We start from the raw sequence: 18,197 nt of genomic DNA on the forward strand, positions 1-18,197 counted from the left end.
AAAGTACAATTACTGTCCAATTTAATATAAATTAAATGCCTGCTTGAGACATTTAATTTGGAGTGTTACTGAGCTTCCTTCTCCCATATTAAAAGCAAGAAATCAGCAGCTAATGCCTGGAGGCCAAATGTACCATTTAAATTCAGGTACCTCAACACTAACATTTGTAATTTCAGCCATTTGGAAAATGTTTTTCATAAGAATGTATTTGGCGTTAAAATCTCCTTTTCCCCCTCACTCAAGGCCATATCCTGCCAACTGAGTCAAGTCTCTGACTTCATCCAAATGAAGTTTTGATTGAAAAAAAGGTCTTGAATTAAGAGCTGAGAATAAAATATGTTCTCTTATCATAGAACACAAGCTTTGTAAAATGTCCCAGCCGTTGCTAGTGCTGGAAGGGTGAATTATCATTTGACTCCTGTATGAATGTATTTATTTAGGACACGTAGCCTGGTGACTCAGGAAGTTATGTAAAAACTGACCCAGTTAATTTTAGATGCTATTGTTGGAAGAATATCAATGAAAATTAATCAAATAGTCACGAAGGAACCACAGGGAAGGAGCATGGAACGCTGGTGGGTAGAATTTTGGCAGCGATTATCGCAACAGTTTTAATGAGAGGAAAACACATTGTCAAGTAAATTAGAGAGTAATGACATGATTAAATGGTAAATAATAGTTAAATACATGCTTGGAGGTCCAGGACAGGGACTGGGGAGGTTTTGTGTTTTGCATGTATTCCTCTCCAGGCTGCTCTGAGTATCCAGAGGAGCTCACCAGAGCTCTGCCTGTAATTTAGGGTTGGGTTGTAGCTTTTCAGACACTGAAGCCAAAGGAACTGTTGGGGCCCCACTGCTGAGTCTGAAAAAGCTGATGCTTTCTTCATAACTCTAAAGCTTCTCCAACCTTTTGGTTGTTGACGTGTCCTTGTTCTTTCACAAGCTGCCTCCAATGAGCAAGGGCCAGCCAGCACCATGGCTTTGTTCAGCTTGCACTCACCCAAAAATGACTGTGCAGGAGACATCTGCTCTCCTTATGCACAGTGAGGGAGAGGGAAGGAGTTTCTGTTCTGCTGAGGCAGGTTTAGTCCCCACTAACTGGGTGTTTCCACATTTGCTGGCAGGCAAATTGAGTTGCATGTAGGACTGTTTATGCAAAAAAGGAGTGCTGCGGTGCTGGTGGGGAGTTCGCCCCATCCATATGGTTCCTTTCCCTGTCTGCTGAGAAAAAGATGCAGAAAGAATAACATTCACAAGTTGTCTTCATCCTCAAATGCTTATTTTGCAAAATGGGAGGTTGTCCATTCAAACTCTGACTGGTTAGCTTTACTTCCACCACACTTCAGACAACACATCCCCAACCAGTCAGAGAGGAACTGACCTGGAAAGAGGTGTTTTACCTTCCTTCTGTTTGCCACTGGCCATTTCAGGTTATCAGAGTAAGGATACCTCAAAAAAAACAAAACGAAACTGAAATAACTCTGCATTCTCTTTTTGTAGGATTTTTATACGTTTTTTTTGGTTTTCAGTAACTCCAGGTAGAGTACAGTTGCTCCACTGACTTTGGTCAAATGAGGCTTCAGAAACCTTACCCATGCCATTCCTTGCTGCTTAGGAGAACTAAAAAAGAGTGGGGATGGGAGGTTATTTGTTACAAACAGGAAAAAAACCTCAGGATGCTTACTGAGGCATCAGTCTACTAAAAGATTAATTACTTCCTCAGATGGTATTTCAAGTGATCAACATACTGTGTCCTTCAATAACAGCCTGAATGCTTGCTCATTAGTCTAACAGAAAAATAATTTTCTTTCTTTCCACCTTCCTACACTAGAATAGTTTCTTACAAAAGTCTGAGTATTGTATATCCTTCAATATTAGTATTGCAGGAGGGGAAAAGGTGAAAATAAAAATTACACATTATGGTTTATAATGGTTACAGTCTTAATCTAGTCTTCTCTGCTTGGATGTACTTTGTGCACCTCTGTTGGTTTGTTGGGGGTTTTTTGTGAAGAAAATATAAAATACTTGGTGAGTAGGAATTTCAAAATTACTTAGTAGTGTTCTGTTTCTTGTGGAAATAGAAGGTTTATCATAGTATTTAATAGGATGATAGTAAATGAATATTAAATGCTTTTGCAATTTCTACCCAGGATACCCAAAAGTTGAATCCATTGATGAAGCAAATACTTTCAATGTTTAAATTACAGAAATTATGAAAATAAGAGTTGGCACAAAACCATTCTCACAATTTCCTGGCACACTACATGAGCCTAATTTAAATAAATGCTGCGCTTCTCTGAAATGCAAAATCACTGAACACATTTACAAGAAGATTTCAGCAGGTACAGTAGAAGGGCCAAGAACTGCTGCTGATTTCTAGATATCCGTGTGAGTTGGAAGGCCCAGGATTGGGCCTTGTCCGATTCCTTTCTCACCTTAAGTTGGCTAGTGCTTAATCTCCTTATATCAGGGGAGATGATGGATTTTTTAATGGTGGTTGTTACTATTTTCTTCTTGTTTTCATTAATTATTTGGCATGAACTGCAGCCCATCTTAAAACTATTACTTGACTGGGTTTCCTTTCTTTCCATTTTCTTAGTTCTGCACTTCAGAGGGTTTCTTTGAGGAAGCTAACATCTTTCCTAGGTTGCTGCAGTGACACAGGATCCAAGTTTCTTTGTTAAGAATTTTCATAACTCATTCAGTCACTGGTGATGTTGATACTGTTGTCTGAAGTTATTTTTTCACTTTCTAGCAAGTCACCTTTACTTCCTCAGGGTAGTTATACTGAAGCAAAGCACCGTCATGTCAATTTGGGTTGGAAACAGTTTATTCTGTTTCCATGATCAGTGTTTGGAAAGATGCTTTCTCTGTAGCTCCTTGTATCCTGATTCAGTCAGGGGTGATTATTATAGCATTGATACTAGGAAAATCATCAGGAAACCAAGCAGACAAACTAATATTGTAACAATGATGATGGGCTATTTTATGTATGGTGGTCTAAATGAAGAAAAGACATAGCAAGAGTCTTTACATTTATTGCCCTACAAACCTCAGAATATTACCATGTGGAGATAGCAATATTTGCAGTCATACAAAAATTCTCCAGAGTGCAGAAGAAATGTGATAGACCTTTCCCTTCACACAGTCTGTATAACACAAAGGATAACATCACCTTACAAGTTCTGTTGGATTCCTCACACACTTAAAGGGTGAATTATAATTGTGAGGAGCCTTCGCCTGTTCATTCTTCTTCATTTCCTAGAAATGTTTTGTCTTTGACTCACTTTACACTGTTGGGACTCTCTTCTTATGCACCCAAAGATCTCATGTGTAACATGCAGACAGAAATAATTTCTGTAGGTAAAAGACAGCAGAAATTGGCTAAAGATCAAAGGTTACCCTCATTCCACTCCTTCCTTCACTTTTATTATCCTGTCTAAATTTGTTCTTTTGTACAGAAAAGGGGGAGAGGTGTGGGGTTTTGTTTGTTTGTTTGTTTGTTTTTTCCATGGTTGAAGGTTGAGTGTAAATGGGAGCTTAAAGTTTTATTTGTTATTCAGCCCTTTATGTGATTTGAACCACAGTGCAGTTACTTTGCTAGAATCAAAACTGGGGGACTTTTAGGGTACAGAAATTGGGCAGTGGCTCATGGAAACCGTATTTCACCTCAAGTGTTTCTATGATCATTTATACGTTAAGTGGCAAGTAGAGGAGTTTTGTTGTTTTGGGTTTTTTGTGTCTGTATAGCTAATCCAGATTTAATATAATTAAAGTTCCTATTCTAACAACAGTTCGATATGTGGTTAACAAAGGTGTCTATTTTACATCCTAAAATGAAAAAAGAAGTAAACATGAGTTTGGAGAATTTTTCTGGAAAATATTCTTGTAATTTTCACAGTTTTAAATTTTGGTGGTCTTCTTCACTGGAACATACTAAAATGATGTTGATTTTTATGTCTTTATAGAACTCCAGGGTCTAGCTTGTACCTTCTAATACCTTATTTAAGGAAATGAAATGCAATGGAATGAGTAGTGATGACCATCAATAGAGCAACTAGTACAGATCAAGTGGAAAAGTTAAGAAAAAGATGTGATGCTTATTTAACGTCAGTTGTTTCAAATATTTATCATTTCTTACTTGAAAGAGATGAAACAAAAACAATAGCTGTCCTAGGAAACTACCACAAAAATTCTTCTAAAAATCTTCACTCCAAATTGATATATTTCATGCTATTTTTCTTGTCATTAAAAATATAATAAATTAACTTTACTTGAATCACAGATGAAGACTTTGTGGTAATGTTTGTGTAGTTATAGATCACCACAGAAAATGAAGTACTATCATTTTTGGCTATGGTGCAGAGTTTCCTAGAATACTGTTGGTCAGGAGTGAGCAATACTGGTAGAGATAGCTACAAAGTTCTAGACAGTTTTGACTTATACCAAAACCTTGAATTAAAGTTGTTGGTGCTGCTTCTAAAAACACAAGATGGACATAAGAGGTAACATATGTTTCCACTATCTCTCAGTCCACAACTTTATATTATTGTCAAACCTCAAATATAAAGGAAGAAGTAATTTTTAAATAAAAAACCCTTCATCATCCCATTTGGAAAACACAATTATTTTTAATTATAGCACTGTCGTTTAACTACAAATATTATTTGTCATATCAGTGCCGTAAGTGACCAGAGTTATGTCAGATGTCTCTAAGTAGTGTGGCTATATGTCACACTGATATGCAAATAGGAAGAGAATCCAGGGTGATAATGGCTAACAAAGGTAAGAAGAGAGACATCCTCGTGTTTAAACTAATCTCCATCAATGAGGGATCAGCATGAGGGGCATTATCTCACATGTGTCTCATAAAAAATTCCATATACTAACACCAAATCATCTGGTGTGGGCCATGGTCAGAAACAGGATACTGGACTAAGAATATCCTATGCTGCCTGTAGAGTTTTCCAGAGCTTTCCACACTTTTGTGCAGCAGATGTGAACCATGCCTGCAATGCCTGTTCTGCTTTAATTATTTGCACTCCTGTATTTGAATACCAGGTTTTGGCCACCTGACCAAGCAATTGCTGAAGCTGGCCGATGGCCGCGTGGTGCTGGCACTGGAGGGAGGACATGACCTTACTGCCATCTGTGACGCCTCTGAAGCCTGTATAAATGCCCTCCTAGGAAATGAGGTAAAACATAAATCATAGCAGGTGAAGAGAATGAGCAAAGTCTGCTGAAGCTGCTATCTTTGGCATTCTTTTTTTAGTAACAATGTTTCTTCATTGGTATAAAAACCATGGAATTTGAATATGTCTTAGAAATGAACAGACCTGGTTTGCATAAATACCTCTAAACTAGATGATTATACAAATTCTTTAGTGTATGCCTAAATTATTCCCAGTTCTGAGTAGTATTTAAAACCTACAAATTGCTTTTAGTGATGTGCTGAATACCAGAGTTGACATCACTGGTAGAATGGACCTTTTAGCCATATATCATGGGAAAAAAAAGGCTTTTTCAAGGTAACTGGTAATCTCAAAAAGTGGACATTGCAAAGGCACATATTTTGCAGAATTTTGACACTTCACTTCTGAAACGTTAATAAAAATGTGTACAAGATTTAAAAAAATTATAAATGAAGATTCAGGTTGATTTGTATGCAGTTGGAATTTCCAAGGGTTATCAAACACTGTATATGTTAACAACTTTTGAGAGGAGATGGCAAGATTAGGTAAATATGAGTATGTGCCATTTATGTATACAAATGCAACATAAGGATTCCTATTAGTGAAAATTTTCTTTCTATCCATCACAAAATATCTTTTACCCTATAAATACAGGAAAAAAAATGCTGAAGGTGCAGCCAAAATAATTTATGAAGGGACAAAAGCCTTTACCATAAATTGTGAATTTTGCAAGATCTTGTTATAAAGTGGAGTGTGCTACTTTGTTTCCCCCTCAGGGGAAGTCTTAATAGCTATATAATCTCTCCAATCAAATGTGTTAGTGCCAAATTGCAGGCTAGTCTGCCAGTTCCCTTCCACCTTCCACTTCAAGGCTTCCTACCTATGTGAAAAATGTGAAGTAATGTGTCTTCTGATGGATATTGGGTAGAAGAATTTTCTAAGTGTACTTTTAAACCTTTGCTTTTCATCTTTATGACACATCAACAATGCTTATTATTTTTTACATTATACATACAATAAATAAAGTGTTAGCTTTTTAAAAAATATTCTCAGAAATGTAAAACAGGCACCAGAAAAAAAGAGAAAGATTTCAATGGATTTTATCTACTGTCACCTTTGACATACTCCATAGGGAAAGTTTTCCAGTGTGGTGATATATGCTACTTTAAAAGCTGCTCAACTCAGTGTTAATTTTTCTATTTAGGTACTGAAATATGGATTACATGACCCAGCTTGAGGCATCTGACAGTCTTAGTGAATACAGCATTGCCTTCCTGATCAGCTGCCATTTCAGGACACTCTCCTTGATATTTCTGTTGTCATCTTCCCTGTGATAATAACTTACAACACCAGTGGCTTTTCATAGCATTTCTAAACCCATTTCCTGAAGTTTGCACTTTTGTGGGACTAATGTGAATGGTTCTATGCTGATGGTGTGATTTATTCTCCTCTGTGTAGGTGCCTGGTTTTCCTCTATCCAGTTATGACCATTTGGTGGTGCTACCCATTTGTGGAAACTGCCTTGTTTTGTTTACCACTGTCTAAAACCCAACTACTATTTCTGCTGTCACTGAATGAGAATAAATTTAAAAACCCCCATGCAGTTATTTTAAATTCGCTTGTGAAAGGACATGGTCCTTAATAACTCGAAACATCTCAGGCAATAAGCAATTTTCTCATGTCCTTTTCCTAACAACAACTTTGTCTTCTGGGACATGTATCAAATGATTTGGTGCAGCAGAATTTCAAAAAACAAAATATGCTATAGCTGTGGAGAAAAGTACTCCAGAGAGGATGTTGCTACCAAGAGTACCACAAGAAACCAACACTGGCTTAAAAGGATAAGTAAAGGTGTTGCTAAGAAGCAGACACTTATGACAAAGTCTGATACCTAGCTAGCCATTACGAATAGATTTATGGCAAGATACACCACATGGCCAACAGCATATATATACACTGCTTGATTTCAGCATACTATTCATGAACTTGCTCAGTGAACTCCAAGTGTGTTCTGCCAAGGACAGAATTTTTTTTTTCTTTAAACAACCAATTACTATAATTTGACGATGGATTCTTCTCTAAATGCAATTTTTTACAGGTGATTAATAGGACAATTATAACTTATTATCTGGCTTTCACTTTTACAAATAATAGTATATGCTGCGCCCCTAGTTTAAAAACATTGGCAAGATTAACTTCGGTTCTAAACTCTACACATGTATTTGAACTCAAATTAAAAAGGTTGGGAAAGGCCTTTGTGAGGTACCCTGCAGTTTGTCAGATGTATTTATTCATGTGCTGAGGATTAGAATTCATAAACATTTTGCAGAGCTTTTAAAAAACTTTTTCTTTTCTTTTGTTGTTTTTGGCCAGGACTTTTCAATACAGAAATTCACTGATTCATGTGTCCTATTACCAACAGAATAACACTTTAAAAAAATTCTAAAACTAGCCACAACTTACAGCTTTCAACTTTCAGGGAGTGCTGGTCTGATAGGTTACCTAAAAGGTAACATTAAATTTACAAATGCAAAATCCTTATTCCCTTAGTTTCTATCAGAGAATCAAGAAGGCAAACAGATTGATATCCAAAATAGATATATTTTAATTTATACATGGCTTATAGCTTAGTGATTTGTTTGGTAATATAACTTCTCACTCTTCTCTTAGAAAAAAGTGAGTGAAGACACTGGGAAAATAATACTCTATCAAATTAATCTTCCTTAAATATTTTGAACATGGAGGACTGGTATAACTAACAGAATTTCAAGGAGATCCACATCCTTTCTGACAGCAACTGGAAAGAAGGCAAGACACCCTATGGTGTCTGAAGGGGCTCAGTTTGGTTGGGTTTGTGAAATCCTTCTTAAATAATGAACAAACCAAAAAGGAAATTATAGAATTAAGGATAAAATTTATAAAGATTAATTTTTAATTAGAAATTTTACATGTAAAATTACTTATTAAATGTTTTGATATCTCAGGTTTTCTCCATGCTTCTATTTACAAGCAGAAAGTTTCCATGTCACTTTGAGAAAAATCCATTTGACCATTTGCAGACCTAATTAGTAGCACTGTAGGTTATCTCCTTGGAAGGAAATCTTTCTAAGAGGTGAGAAGAGATTAGGCAGCTGGATTCCCTTGAAATCCAAAAGGTAAACATGACAAACCTTCTGGAAGGTGAAAAGGCAAGATGACCATCAGTTGCCTTAAAATATCCCTGAATTTTCTCAACATCATTTGATAACTGGTCCGTTAAAAGAGCATCTGTCAAAACAAAGGAAAGGATGGATTCAGATAATTCCAAAAGAATCATTGCTTTCACGCCTTTCTGAGATTATGATATGCATGCTGAAAAGTGAATTCTTTCACTTATTGTGACACTCTTTAAAAGATTCTACAGTTTTTCACACATTGATTACATAGATTTAAAAACTAATTTTTAAAGTGTTTATAGATATACATATGACTTTAATTAAAAAAAACCCATTGAATATTAAGATTTATATTTTATCCAAGAAGACTGTGAAAATTGGGTTGAATATTGAGGTTTTTGCCCCAAAATCTTCATTGTGGAGTATGGAAATTTCACCCTGTTTTTCCCACCCTAGCTTTGGTGCTACAAAGAGCACTGCTGTGACTTTTGGTCTCTGGTGGTGGTGAGTAATACTGTTCTAGATATGTAAGGATGTATGTTCTGCTTTCTTTCCTCCACCTTATTTCTGGAGAGGCACTACTTGGGTTTAAAAAAAATCTTTGGGCATGGGCTTTCCTTGAGTCCAATATGCTAAATCCTATGTTTTATTTCCAACATAACTGCCTTCATAAATCTGCAGCCAGAAAGATTAGGGAAGTATTCTTTCAAGCACAAAACTCTTTGAGTCAAACCCTAAGGATTTAGCTCTTCCTTCATCCCATCCCTTTTAAAGCAGCCAGGTGTGATATCTCCATGGGACACAAAAGCTAGTTTAACATCATGGTCCCTGTGATCTGCCTACAGGTTTGGGCAGTGTCTCTTAGCTCCCCATGGCACAGCAGTTTCCTGTGGTCTGTAACAAGTGATAATTAGTCACAGATGGGGTCATGCTTTTCTTTGCACAGAGGAAGCACAGAAGTGAAGTCCACAGTGTCTCTGCCCAGCGGGACCCTGCAACAAAGGCACAGAGAAGATGCACGTCTGCTCTCATTGACTCTGGCAGCCAAGGCTGAATTTGGCCCCAAGTGTAAAAACATTTTTAAGTGACTAAATTTAACATCTTCTAGTAAATATTCTGCTGGCTTGAATTTCAGTCTGAAGCAGAATTTGACAAAACATTGTGATTGGTTGGCTCCCAAGCATGCTTGAAAACTTACACTGGACAATTTTCTTGCAGAGTGTGAAGTATGTGCTTCTTTCTTGCAATCTGTTGAGCTGGCTTTTAGGAGGGGATGGTAATTTAAGTGGAAAGCTTGTACTCTGCAGCTTTCCTGCTGATGATGAAAAGTTGGCATTTTCTCCTTTGTGGAATTCAGTGTCAATCTGGGGCTGCTTGCCAGCTAGACAGTGAGCTCTGCCAAGAGGACATTAAAAGGGGTTATTTACCAAAACAGGTAAGCATTTCTCTCTCCAAAATGGAAATATTCATGGAAGTGAATATGGCCTGAGATCAACTTTAAATTGCACAGTAAACTTGCTCACAATCTCACATCCTCATTGCTAGTCTTACTCTAATACTAGAAAATAATTAACGCCGAGTCTTAAAACACCTGTCAACTGCTGCTTGCATAAACCCAGGGTCTAGAAATAGAGAACTGGATGAGATAGGAAACTGGAGCAATGTGTATGCCAGAGGTCAGCATGGTGACATCGATGTTCCCAAGGTGGGCAGTGCTAGTCAGGAAGTGGTTTCACCAAGAAAACAGAATATTCTGATTCCAATGTTATGTAATTTCAAGGTATCACTTGGTTTTCAGGGACTGGCAGGTGCTAATGACCCTTTGTGTCTTTGTACTTCTTCCTGATGAAGTCTGATTTATTTACTTACTGCATTGTAACCCTTGATCACAAAAATACCTGCCTGAAGTGCTTATATGTAAACAGAGAGTGCAGAAATCCTGAGAAAATGGCTAATATAAGAACACATAATATAAGAGAACCTGCAAGATCTTTTAACTTACTTTTCTGTAAAATAGGGAACACTAAGAGCCACAAAGCTCAGTCTTGATGCTGATAGATTTTTTACATATTGTAACCAAGAAAGGTGGGTTGTGATTCTTCCCCCCGCAGCCCTGGCATCCCTGAGAAGCGTGCCTGTCTCCTCCTCTTCCTCTGCTTCTGGAGCAGACTCTCTGTCTGCTCCTTCCGTTCTGCTTACATTTGCCTCACTTGTCAGTAATCTCTAACTGCACTTCACAACAGTCTTCAGTGAAGCTAGTCTTGGTAGTCTAAAATGTGACAGTGCTGAAGACAGCATGGATATTGCTAGAATTTTCAGCTCAATACAGACTGCTGTAGTTTCAGATTGTCTCCACATTCCCAAGGATCAACTCAGATCCCTTTCTGAGCACATGAAATTTCCATCATTAATTCCTTCTTCAAACATTTGTTGATATGCCTCTGGCAGATTTTGGCATACCAAGTGATTTTTTTTTCCCCATTTACATTGTTTTTCCTATTTTGAAAATGATTAGTGGACTCACTTTCTACATTAATCTACTTTGGACACAAAAGCCCAATTCAGCCATGTAAAAGCTTTGAAAATGTGACCCTTTGTGTCTGGTCCAAACTGTCTCTCCAGTGGTTTGGTTATTTCTGCAGATTTGAGCTGCTCTTCTCTGAGAGATTTCTTTCCTGATTATGTATTTCCAGTGCTCTTTTCAGCTTCATTTCTGTTAGCCTCCATATTTAATACACTTCATGGTCTGAATGCCAGCATGTATAGGAGGGAAGGTGATGGTGCCATATATGCCAGGTGTAGAGTAATTTCTTTTGTTCACTGTTGGGTCTAACTGCTGATGTTTTCCAGGGACACTTCTGTGTCTATACAGTTGAATGCAACTGCCAACAGAATCCTCGTTGAATGCAGACAGTCTCATTTCAAAGGGTATAAAAGTAGCTGCCATAACCCACTGGCTTTATTTCTGCTGTGATTTTGTAATGAACTTCATTTTGGGCTATGGAAGATATATGATGTAATGAACTCACTTGTGGAGCCTGATAAGATTTCCTTGATATGAAAGAGGATCTGTTGGGCTGTACTTAAGGATGAGGAGAAAGAAGGGCTTAGGAGCCTGCCTCAGCCAAGCTTGGAATGTAAAATGAAAGTTTTGGGGGCAAAAAGAGTTAAGGAAATGATCAAACATGCCCATTATACTCACATCACCTACAAAACTGTTAGTGCTAACAGATGAAGTAATGATTGGGATAGGTGTTGGATGTTTTACCCTTTTTCTTCATTTAAGGGTTCATTTAAGGCTTATGCTGTTTTCTAAAAACACATCTGCCGTTTCTAAATATTCACCTGATATGTCTAAATGTTCAAATACAGCATACTTGTTTTTTAAAAAATCTATACTGATAAATAAAGAGGTGGTTTCAATATGTTAGGTAAAATCAAACCTTTTGTGCTTTGGCTCTTGTAAAAGTCCAACTTTAAGGACAGCAAAAAAATTCCACCCTTTAATAGAAAATCTCCTCTAACTGTCTCTACATCAGTTGGTCCCATCTTAATAATTAGTACAAAAGGTCTGCATATCGTTAGTACAAAAGGTCTGCCTAAAGAATCTTATACTCAAAGGGCAAACCAAGACACAGCTCTCACATATTGCAGTCTGGCAATTCCAAACCTTTTACTATTATTCCTACTGCTATGGCCTGGAGCTATTTTGTTGTGTTTCAGGGAAGTGAATTAGTCATCAAAGCCTTAGGAATTAGGAAATTGATGAAACAGAACCTTAAACTACTCCATGCTGTCCCTTATGTGTTCCTGCACCCAGCATGACCAAACAGAACTTCAGGGTTTTGTATTATTCCTGGCCAAATGATTGATTACTTTAAACTGAAAATGACTAGTGATAAAGCAAATGCTCTTTATCTGCATAACTCAAGGTGTGGATTATTAAGGTTATTCTATGGATTATTTCTCTAAAATCTGTAAAGCTTGATCTGTTGGTTGGCATTTTTGTAAATAGGCAGTTTCCCCCCAGGCACCTGAAAGAGCTACCAAATAGAACCACCTATGAGGGTGATAAAGTAGATATGGTCCAAGGATTGCATAAGTATCTGAAATATTATTTCTGTTGTAATTGCTGTCTTTGTGCTAATCCATGATACCTCTTAGACAGGAACAATCTTTCTTTGCACTTTGGCCTCTTTATAAACCAAGTAGCACTGGGACCCAGTCAGGTCCAACCAGCACTTCTCTGCATACTGGATCACTGAGCAGAATGGACTGATTTATGTTATTTGAAAACAAAACATAGTGCTATTGTTTCTAGCCAGAAGAAAATCTTGCAGCTGCAATTCCATATGGACTTCTAAGGAAATAATGACATGAACAGCCCTATTCATTTTAGTTACCAAGACTCCAAAGGACTGGTGATATTTGCAATGTCTTTATCACTGAAAGGCATTCACTGCTGATTGTAGTGGCAGGATCCCAGAAGTTTTGGGATTTGTAGCTAAGCTTGCTTAAAATAGCAACACTGAGGGAGTATCCTCATTGCAGTTACTTCCCACTATGTGCGCCTGGATCAAAGTTGATTTTATCTAGCTGGTGAGTAGTGATGCAGCGGTAGCAACCTGGAGGACAGTATATGATGGCTACTGAACTATTAACTTTACAAAGGAAGCTCCTTGGGTGGGCTTCACTTGACCTAGATTAAAATAGACCCATGCATACTTAAGAAAAGAGTTTTGTCTGCAGTACAGATGTCTCCTGTCAATGGTGGTTGAACATGCTTAGCTTTAGAGAGGAGAGACTGGTGTTGAGATTGCTCTTTTTTGTCCACCTTGACAGAGCTGCTACTCCTCAGGATGCAAACCTGCACACCAGCCATGGCAGTTTACCTGGGGAAGCAGAAGAGCTTCATGACTCACCCTAGTTCAAAGAGAATATAGTTATTACAGTGCTATTACAGAAAAGTTTAGCTCAAACAGTTTTTTAGCCTTTTTTTCCTAGGAGAAAATGTGTGGAAGGTGGTCAAAAAAGCAAATGTGGGTGACATTCAAAATACAGTTTACTTTTTATATTTATCCACTACAGGGCATAAATAATTATTTGGAAACCAAATACTTCTTTCTGCTAGTGCAGCCCTGCTCAAAGAATATACAGTTAAAACTAGGAAATCAAAATGCAGCTGATTCTGTAAAAAACTTACTTAGGGAAATTTACTGCTAATCAGCATAACTATTTTTTAATGTACAGCTTTAAATACAACTTGAAATTAATGTTAAGCTAGTAAAAGCAGCTGTGTTTTATGGTTTTCCCCTGTAAACCTTAAAATGTGTAAGATGGTTAGATGAAATAACACCAGAAGAATAAAGATAATAGAGTGCGCACTTTGGTTCCAGTGCAGCTTCAGCAAGGTTTTGTTTGGAGTGCCCAGCTGCGTATACAGACACAGTGGAATTTGGTTTGTGAGGAACCTACAAAAATTACACAAATAACTAGCATTTTTTAATGAATAATACACAGACATGCACCTGCTTCAGAGACTCCATAGATTAGTCTTGCAGCCAATAGAAAAGCCCCTTGGAATTCAATTACATGGCTGGAAAACAGAAAACAAAATCATGACTATACATTTAGAACTGATACCAGCAACATATTAACCAGTTCTTGGGCTGAGCTTTTCCTGATGATTAGATTGTTTCAGTTTGTTTTATGTCCCTGTGGCTTATTGACTATTTATATTATTCTATTCTATTCTTTCAGCTGGAACCTCTCCCGGAAGATATTGTGCACCAAATCCCCAATATGAATGCAATAGCTTCTTTAAAAAAGACCACTGAAATTCAAAGTATGTTTCTCACTTTGAGTTGGTGGGTTAGTGGGCTTGGGGTAATTTTTTATTATTAATTAATGTCATAGACAGTATTGTTTCAGAGAAGAGTGGGAAAATGTTTTATGCATAAATTGACATGGTGGGTCTAATATTTATATATAAATATATATATAATTTTATTTTTGTTTCTTCAACATTTTTTTGTTCCTGCTACATATTTAGCCTTGAAAAAGTAACCCATTAAAATTATTTAAGCATTTCTGATTCCTTAATATTCCCAAATCTTTTCATTCCAGAGCAGTTTGTATGAAATAGATGTTTGTCAGTGAATAGACAGGTAAATTAGAGCTCTAACAAACAGTTTGTTCAGATTGTGTTTCTGCAGCCCTTTACAAGGTACTCACTTTGAGATTCAGAGGACCTTGAGATAATGATAAAAAGCTCTGCATGGGCACTGATCCATGGAACAGTGCTAAAAATTACATTATTTTATTGTTTCTGAGACAGAGGGTACATTATTGCTTCACCTGTGTGCTCTGACCCTCAACTACCCAGATGCTTTAGGGGATTTGCTCACTGAAGAACTTTGTGCCATCAATTGCTTTAATCCAACTGAGCACACATCCCTTAAATTCTCTAATCTTCTGGTCTCTGCCATTTTACCGAGCCAGTGGGAGCTTCCTGACTTCTACTGTTTGCTTTAGAATAACAAATGAATAACAAATGTTTTCCTTCATTTGAGATGAACCACAAATGGTTGGGATTCATCTACATAAAATAAATGCAGTTTTTAAAAGGGACACCATACCCAGTTCACTGTTTATGCAATCCGTGCAATCTCCATCTGATTTTAGTTGCAAAGTGACAAAAAAAATTAATTGTAGGCATATAGTTTATCATGCATATCCACTAGACACCTAAATATGGAAAAGCTCTAATTAAATCAGCTGTATATAATATATTCCAGTAAGTTCTTTGTGCTGAATGTATGTTCTTGGGTAGTTCATGAGTTAAAATTCCCTGTTAATAATCTGTTAATGATCTGGAAGGAGTCAGCAGGTTAAAGAGATTCATGTACTGTGCAAGATAGAAAAGATTTGCAAATGATAAGGGCAGAATGCTACATACAGACCACAGACACAAGGAAAAGAGATGCAAGTCTGTTTGAAATAAAACATGCATGTAATGGAAAATGGATCTGAAACAAAAAAGATGGTAAATTGAGAAACAGACAAACAGAAGAGTAGGAATACAAATGATGGCTATTGAGAGAGAAGGTGTGGATTTAGGAACAAATATATAGTGTAAATCTGAGAACATAGACCAGAGTTCTGGAGAATGACTTGATTTTGCCACAATTGGGTTTCAGCTGAACTGGTACAGTCATGCAGTCCAGTGGGGCTGTTCTGAAACCTTAGACAGCCTGCTCAGGGTTTGGACTTACTTACACGCATTCTGCTTTTCCTTGCAACTATCTAAAAAGTTATATTTACCTCATTTTTTCTGGAGACAGACCAAGTATTAGAAAGGAATATGCTTGGATGACAGAAATGAGCCCGGAGGAAGCTCAGTGCAGCTTTGTGATGCATATTTAGATCTAAGAGAAGCGAGTTCAATATTTTAGAGAGTTAGGCAGACTGAGGAACATTAGGCTGTTGAGTAGCACCTCAAGAGGTATTGAGAAAGCTTAATTTGTTTGGATCATTGCATTGCCTTTGGATATTGGGTTTCTATTTCTGTGATCCAACTTTCATAATGAATTTTAGCAACATTTTATACCAAATTAGCCCCTCTGTGCTTTTTGCAAAACCTTGAAGCTACAATACTTAGAAACAAAGAGACAACTTTTTTTCTCACTAGAACAGAATCTCTATAAATGCTGTGTATTGACAGTGATCCAAAGCTCCTTTGAAAATGTAATACATTTGGAATTACTAGTTCCCACACCCATGTAATAGACTGTTTCTAAACAATCCTGTTCAATAGTAGAATACCAACCCAAAACATTGTTTTTCAAGCAAGACACGGTACGGCATGTCCAAATCTATGAAAAGCAATTACAAATGCCTATAGGAGTGACACAAATATTCCCTTTTATTATTTCCTGGTAATAGTCAGTGCTCACACAAACCTTTGAGGGAGACTTAAGCACATTTTCACGCTGAAAGCAAGAGCATACCTAGAAGACTGCTTTGGTTTCATTGGTTTTTTCTTGCAATTCATGATTGCTCAAGTTTTGTATGAATGAAACCAGGAGTACGCTTCATTCTTTTCCCTTGAGCTCCACCAAGTTCTTCTCAATGAATGTAATGGCACTGGTAGAATATCACATTCCAGCAGAGCACAGTAGAAATGGCATTTTCAGAGACCAGAATGGTTTGAGGCCAATGTTTTTTGACTTCTTTAAATTGTCAATGCACAGCATACTTCCTAACAAAGCTCCTTTGCAGCTGTGTGCTGTGATTGCCTCCCATTCTATACCTCTTTGCCTGCAGATCTTTTGGCTCAACATGCATTCAAGGCCTGTATGTTCAGTGTACAGCGAATAAATGTTGCTCTGGATAAAAAGAAGCTTGAAAAGCTCTTTAGCTTACCCAAGGTGTTTGCAAAGTACAATTTTCCAATTTTAAAGAAAAATCTATTGTTGCTTTTTCACAAGCATCACCGAGCCCTCTTTGCATGAGGTACCTGCTGCTACCTGGATGCTATTTCTAATTGTGACTGCTTAAACATTTCCCCCCACAAACCACAAACACCCTGCCATGTAGTTCCTTTCTCCAGGACCCTCCACTGCAGTATAGGGGCTGCCACCTGCCTTCTGGCCTGACTCTGCTCTCTATCACTGAAGCCCCTCTCATAACACAACTCTCCATGTGGGGAAAAAAAGCACACCACCAATGGCTTGGGAGTGAAGGGCAGTTAAATGGGCGCAGAGAGCCCACTAATATGCTTAAATTGGCCCTGAGTTTTAATGTTACAAGAAAATCAGGATTCAGGGGGCAGCTGGTGTGCAAGCCTCTGTGTGAATGAACAAATGTGATGTAGCAATCCTCACTGATGCTGTTTTATTGTTGCTGCAGGAGAGCAACACAGTGGTAGCTGGGTACTAATATTTTATTTTATGAATAAAAGCCCTTGAAAACTCCAGCAGTGAACATGGGTTCATTTCTTTTATAGGCAAGAGGGGGTATTATTCCCATGCCAACAGATTTGATTTTCTTGCACATCTGTTTCTGCAACAAAAACCCCACCCACTCTGTGAACATTTAGCTCATAAATTATAGGGTTTGAATTGGGTGTATATTGCAAAGAGTGACTTTTGCACATAGGATCTGTGAGAACATTGTGGAATGCTCATATAACTTTTTTGTTTGTTTTTAGTGTATTTTTTTAATGAATAGAGAATATGGCCTCTGAGCACAGTAATAATAGAGAATATTTTTGTCTTGTTTTTATAAAATTTGCCAGGCTCCAATCATTGAGCCTACTGTTATGTATATAACTTTTTAGCTCTGTCTTTCATGTTTTTGGAGCAAGGCCAACCTCCTAACACTTAATCTCAACTTTGTAGGATACTTAATACACTTTACATTTTATCCCCAGAAGGTCCCCGTTATTTAAAGATTCTGCTAACTACTCAAACGTGCACACTATTAGAGTTCAAAGAAACACTCTGGCCATGCTCACTGGTTGTTCTTGAAGATTGACTTGGACTTTCATCTCACAATGATGTTTTTGAATAAAGACATTTTCAGACTTTATCGACAGCTGCTTTCTCACTGGAGGGAAAAGTTCATCCTTCCAAAAGCCTAGAACTGTGTTGAGAGCTGTGTTACCAAAGAGGGAGTTTTCAGCAGCCTTTCTGCAGCACAGGCAGCACCACTGCTGGCCTGGCCTCCCAGCTGTCAAAGCCTCCAGCTACCCTCTGGATAAGCACCTCAGCTCAGCCTTCTGCCCAGCTGCCAAAATCCTCCTTTTAGTCCTTGGAAAGGTCCCCTGCTTGATCCCCTCTCTTTCACAG

The 18,197-nt window shown here is 37.6% G+C and overlaps 1 protein-coding gene across 1 annotated transcript in view; it reads left to right on the forward strand.

Annotated features, from left to right (window-relative positions):
• Positions 1-18,197, forward strand: part of HDAC9 (histone deacetylase 9) — a 273,052-nt gene that overhangs the window by 243,232 nt on the left and 11,623 nt on the right. Inside the window, exons 22-23 of the mRNA XM_066318441.1 lie at positions 5,061-5,194; positions 14,107-14,191. Coding sequence (XP_066174538.1) covers positions 5,061-5,194; positions 14,107-14,191 — 219 coding nt within the window. The remainder of the gene's footprint in view (positions 1-5,060; positions 5,195-14,106; positions 14,192-18,197) is intronic.

This window comes from Sylvia atricapilla, chromosome 1, assembly GCF_009819655.1.
Source record: "Sylvia atricapilla isolate bSylAtr1 chromosome 1, bSylAtr1.pri, whole genome shotgun sequence".
NCBI classification, from domain to species: Eukaryota; Metazoa; Chordata; class Aves; order Passeriformes; family Sylviidae; genus Sylvia; species Sylvia atricapilla.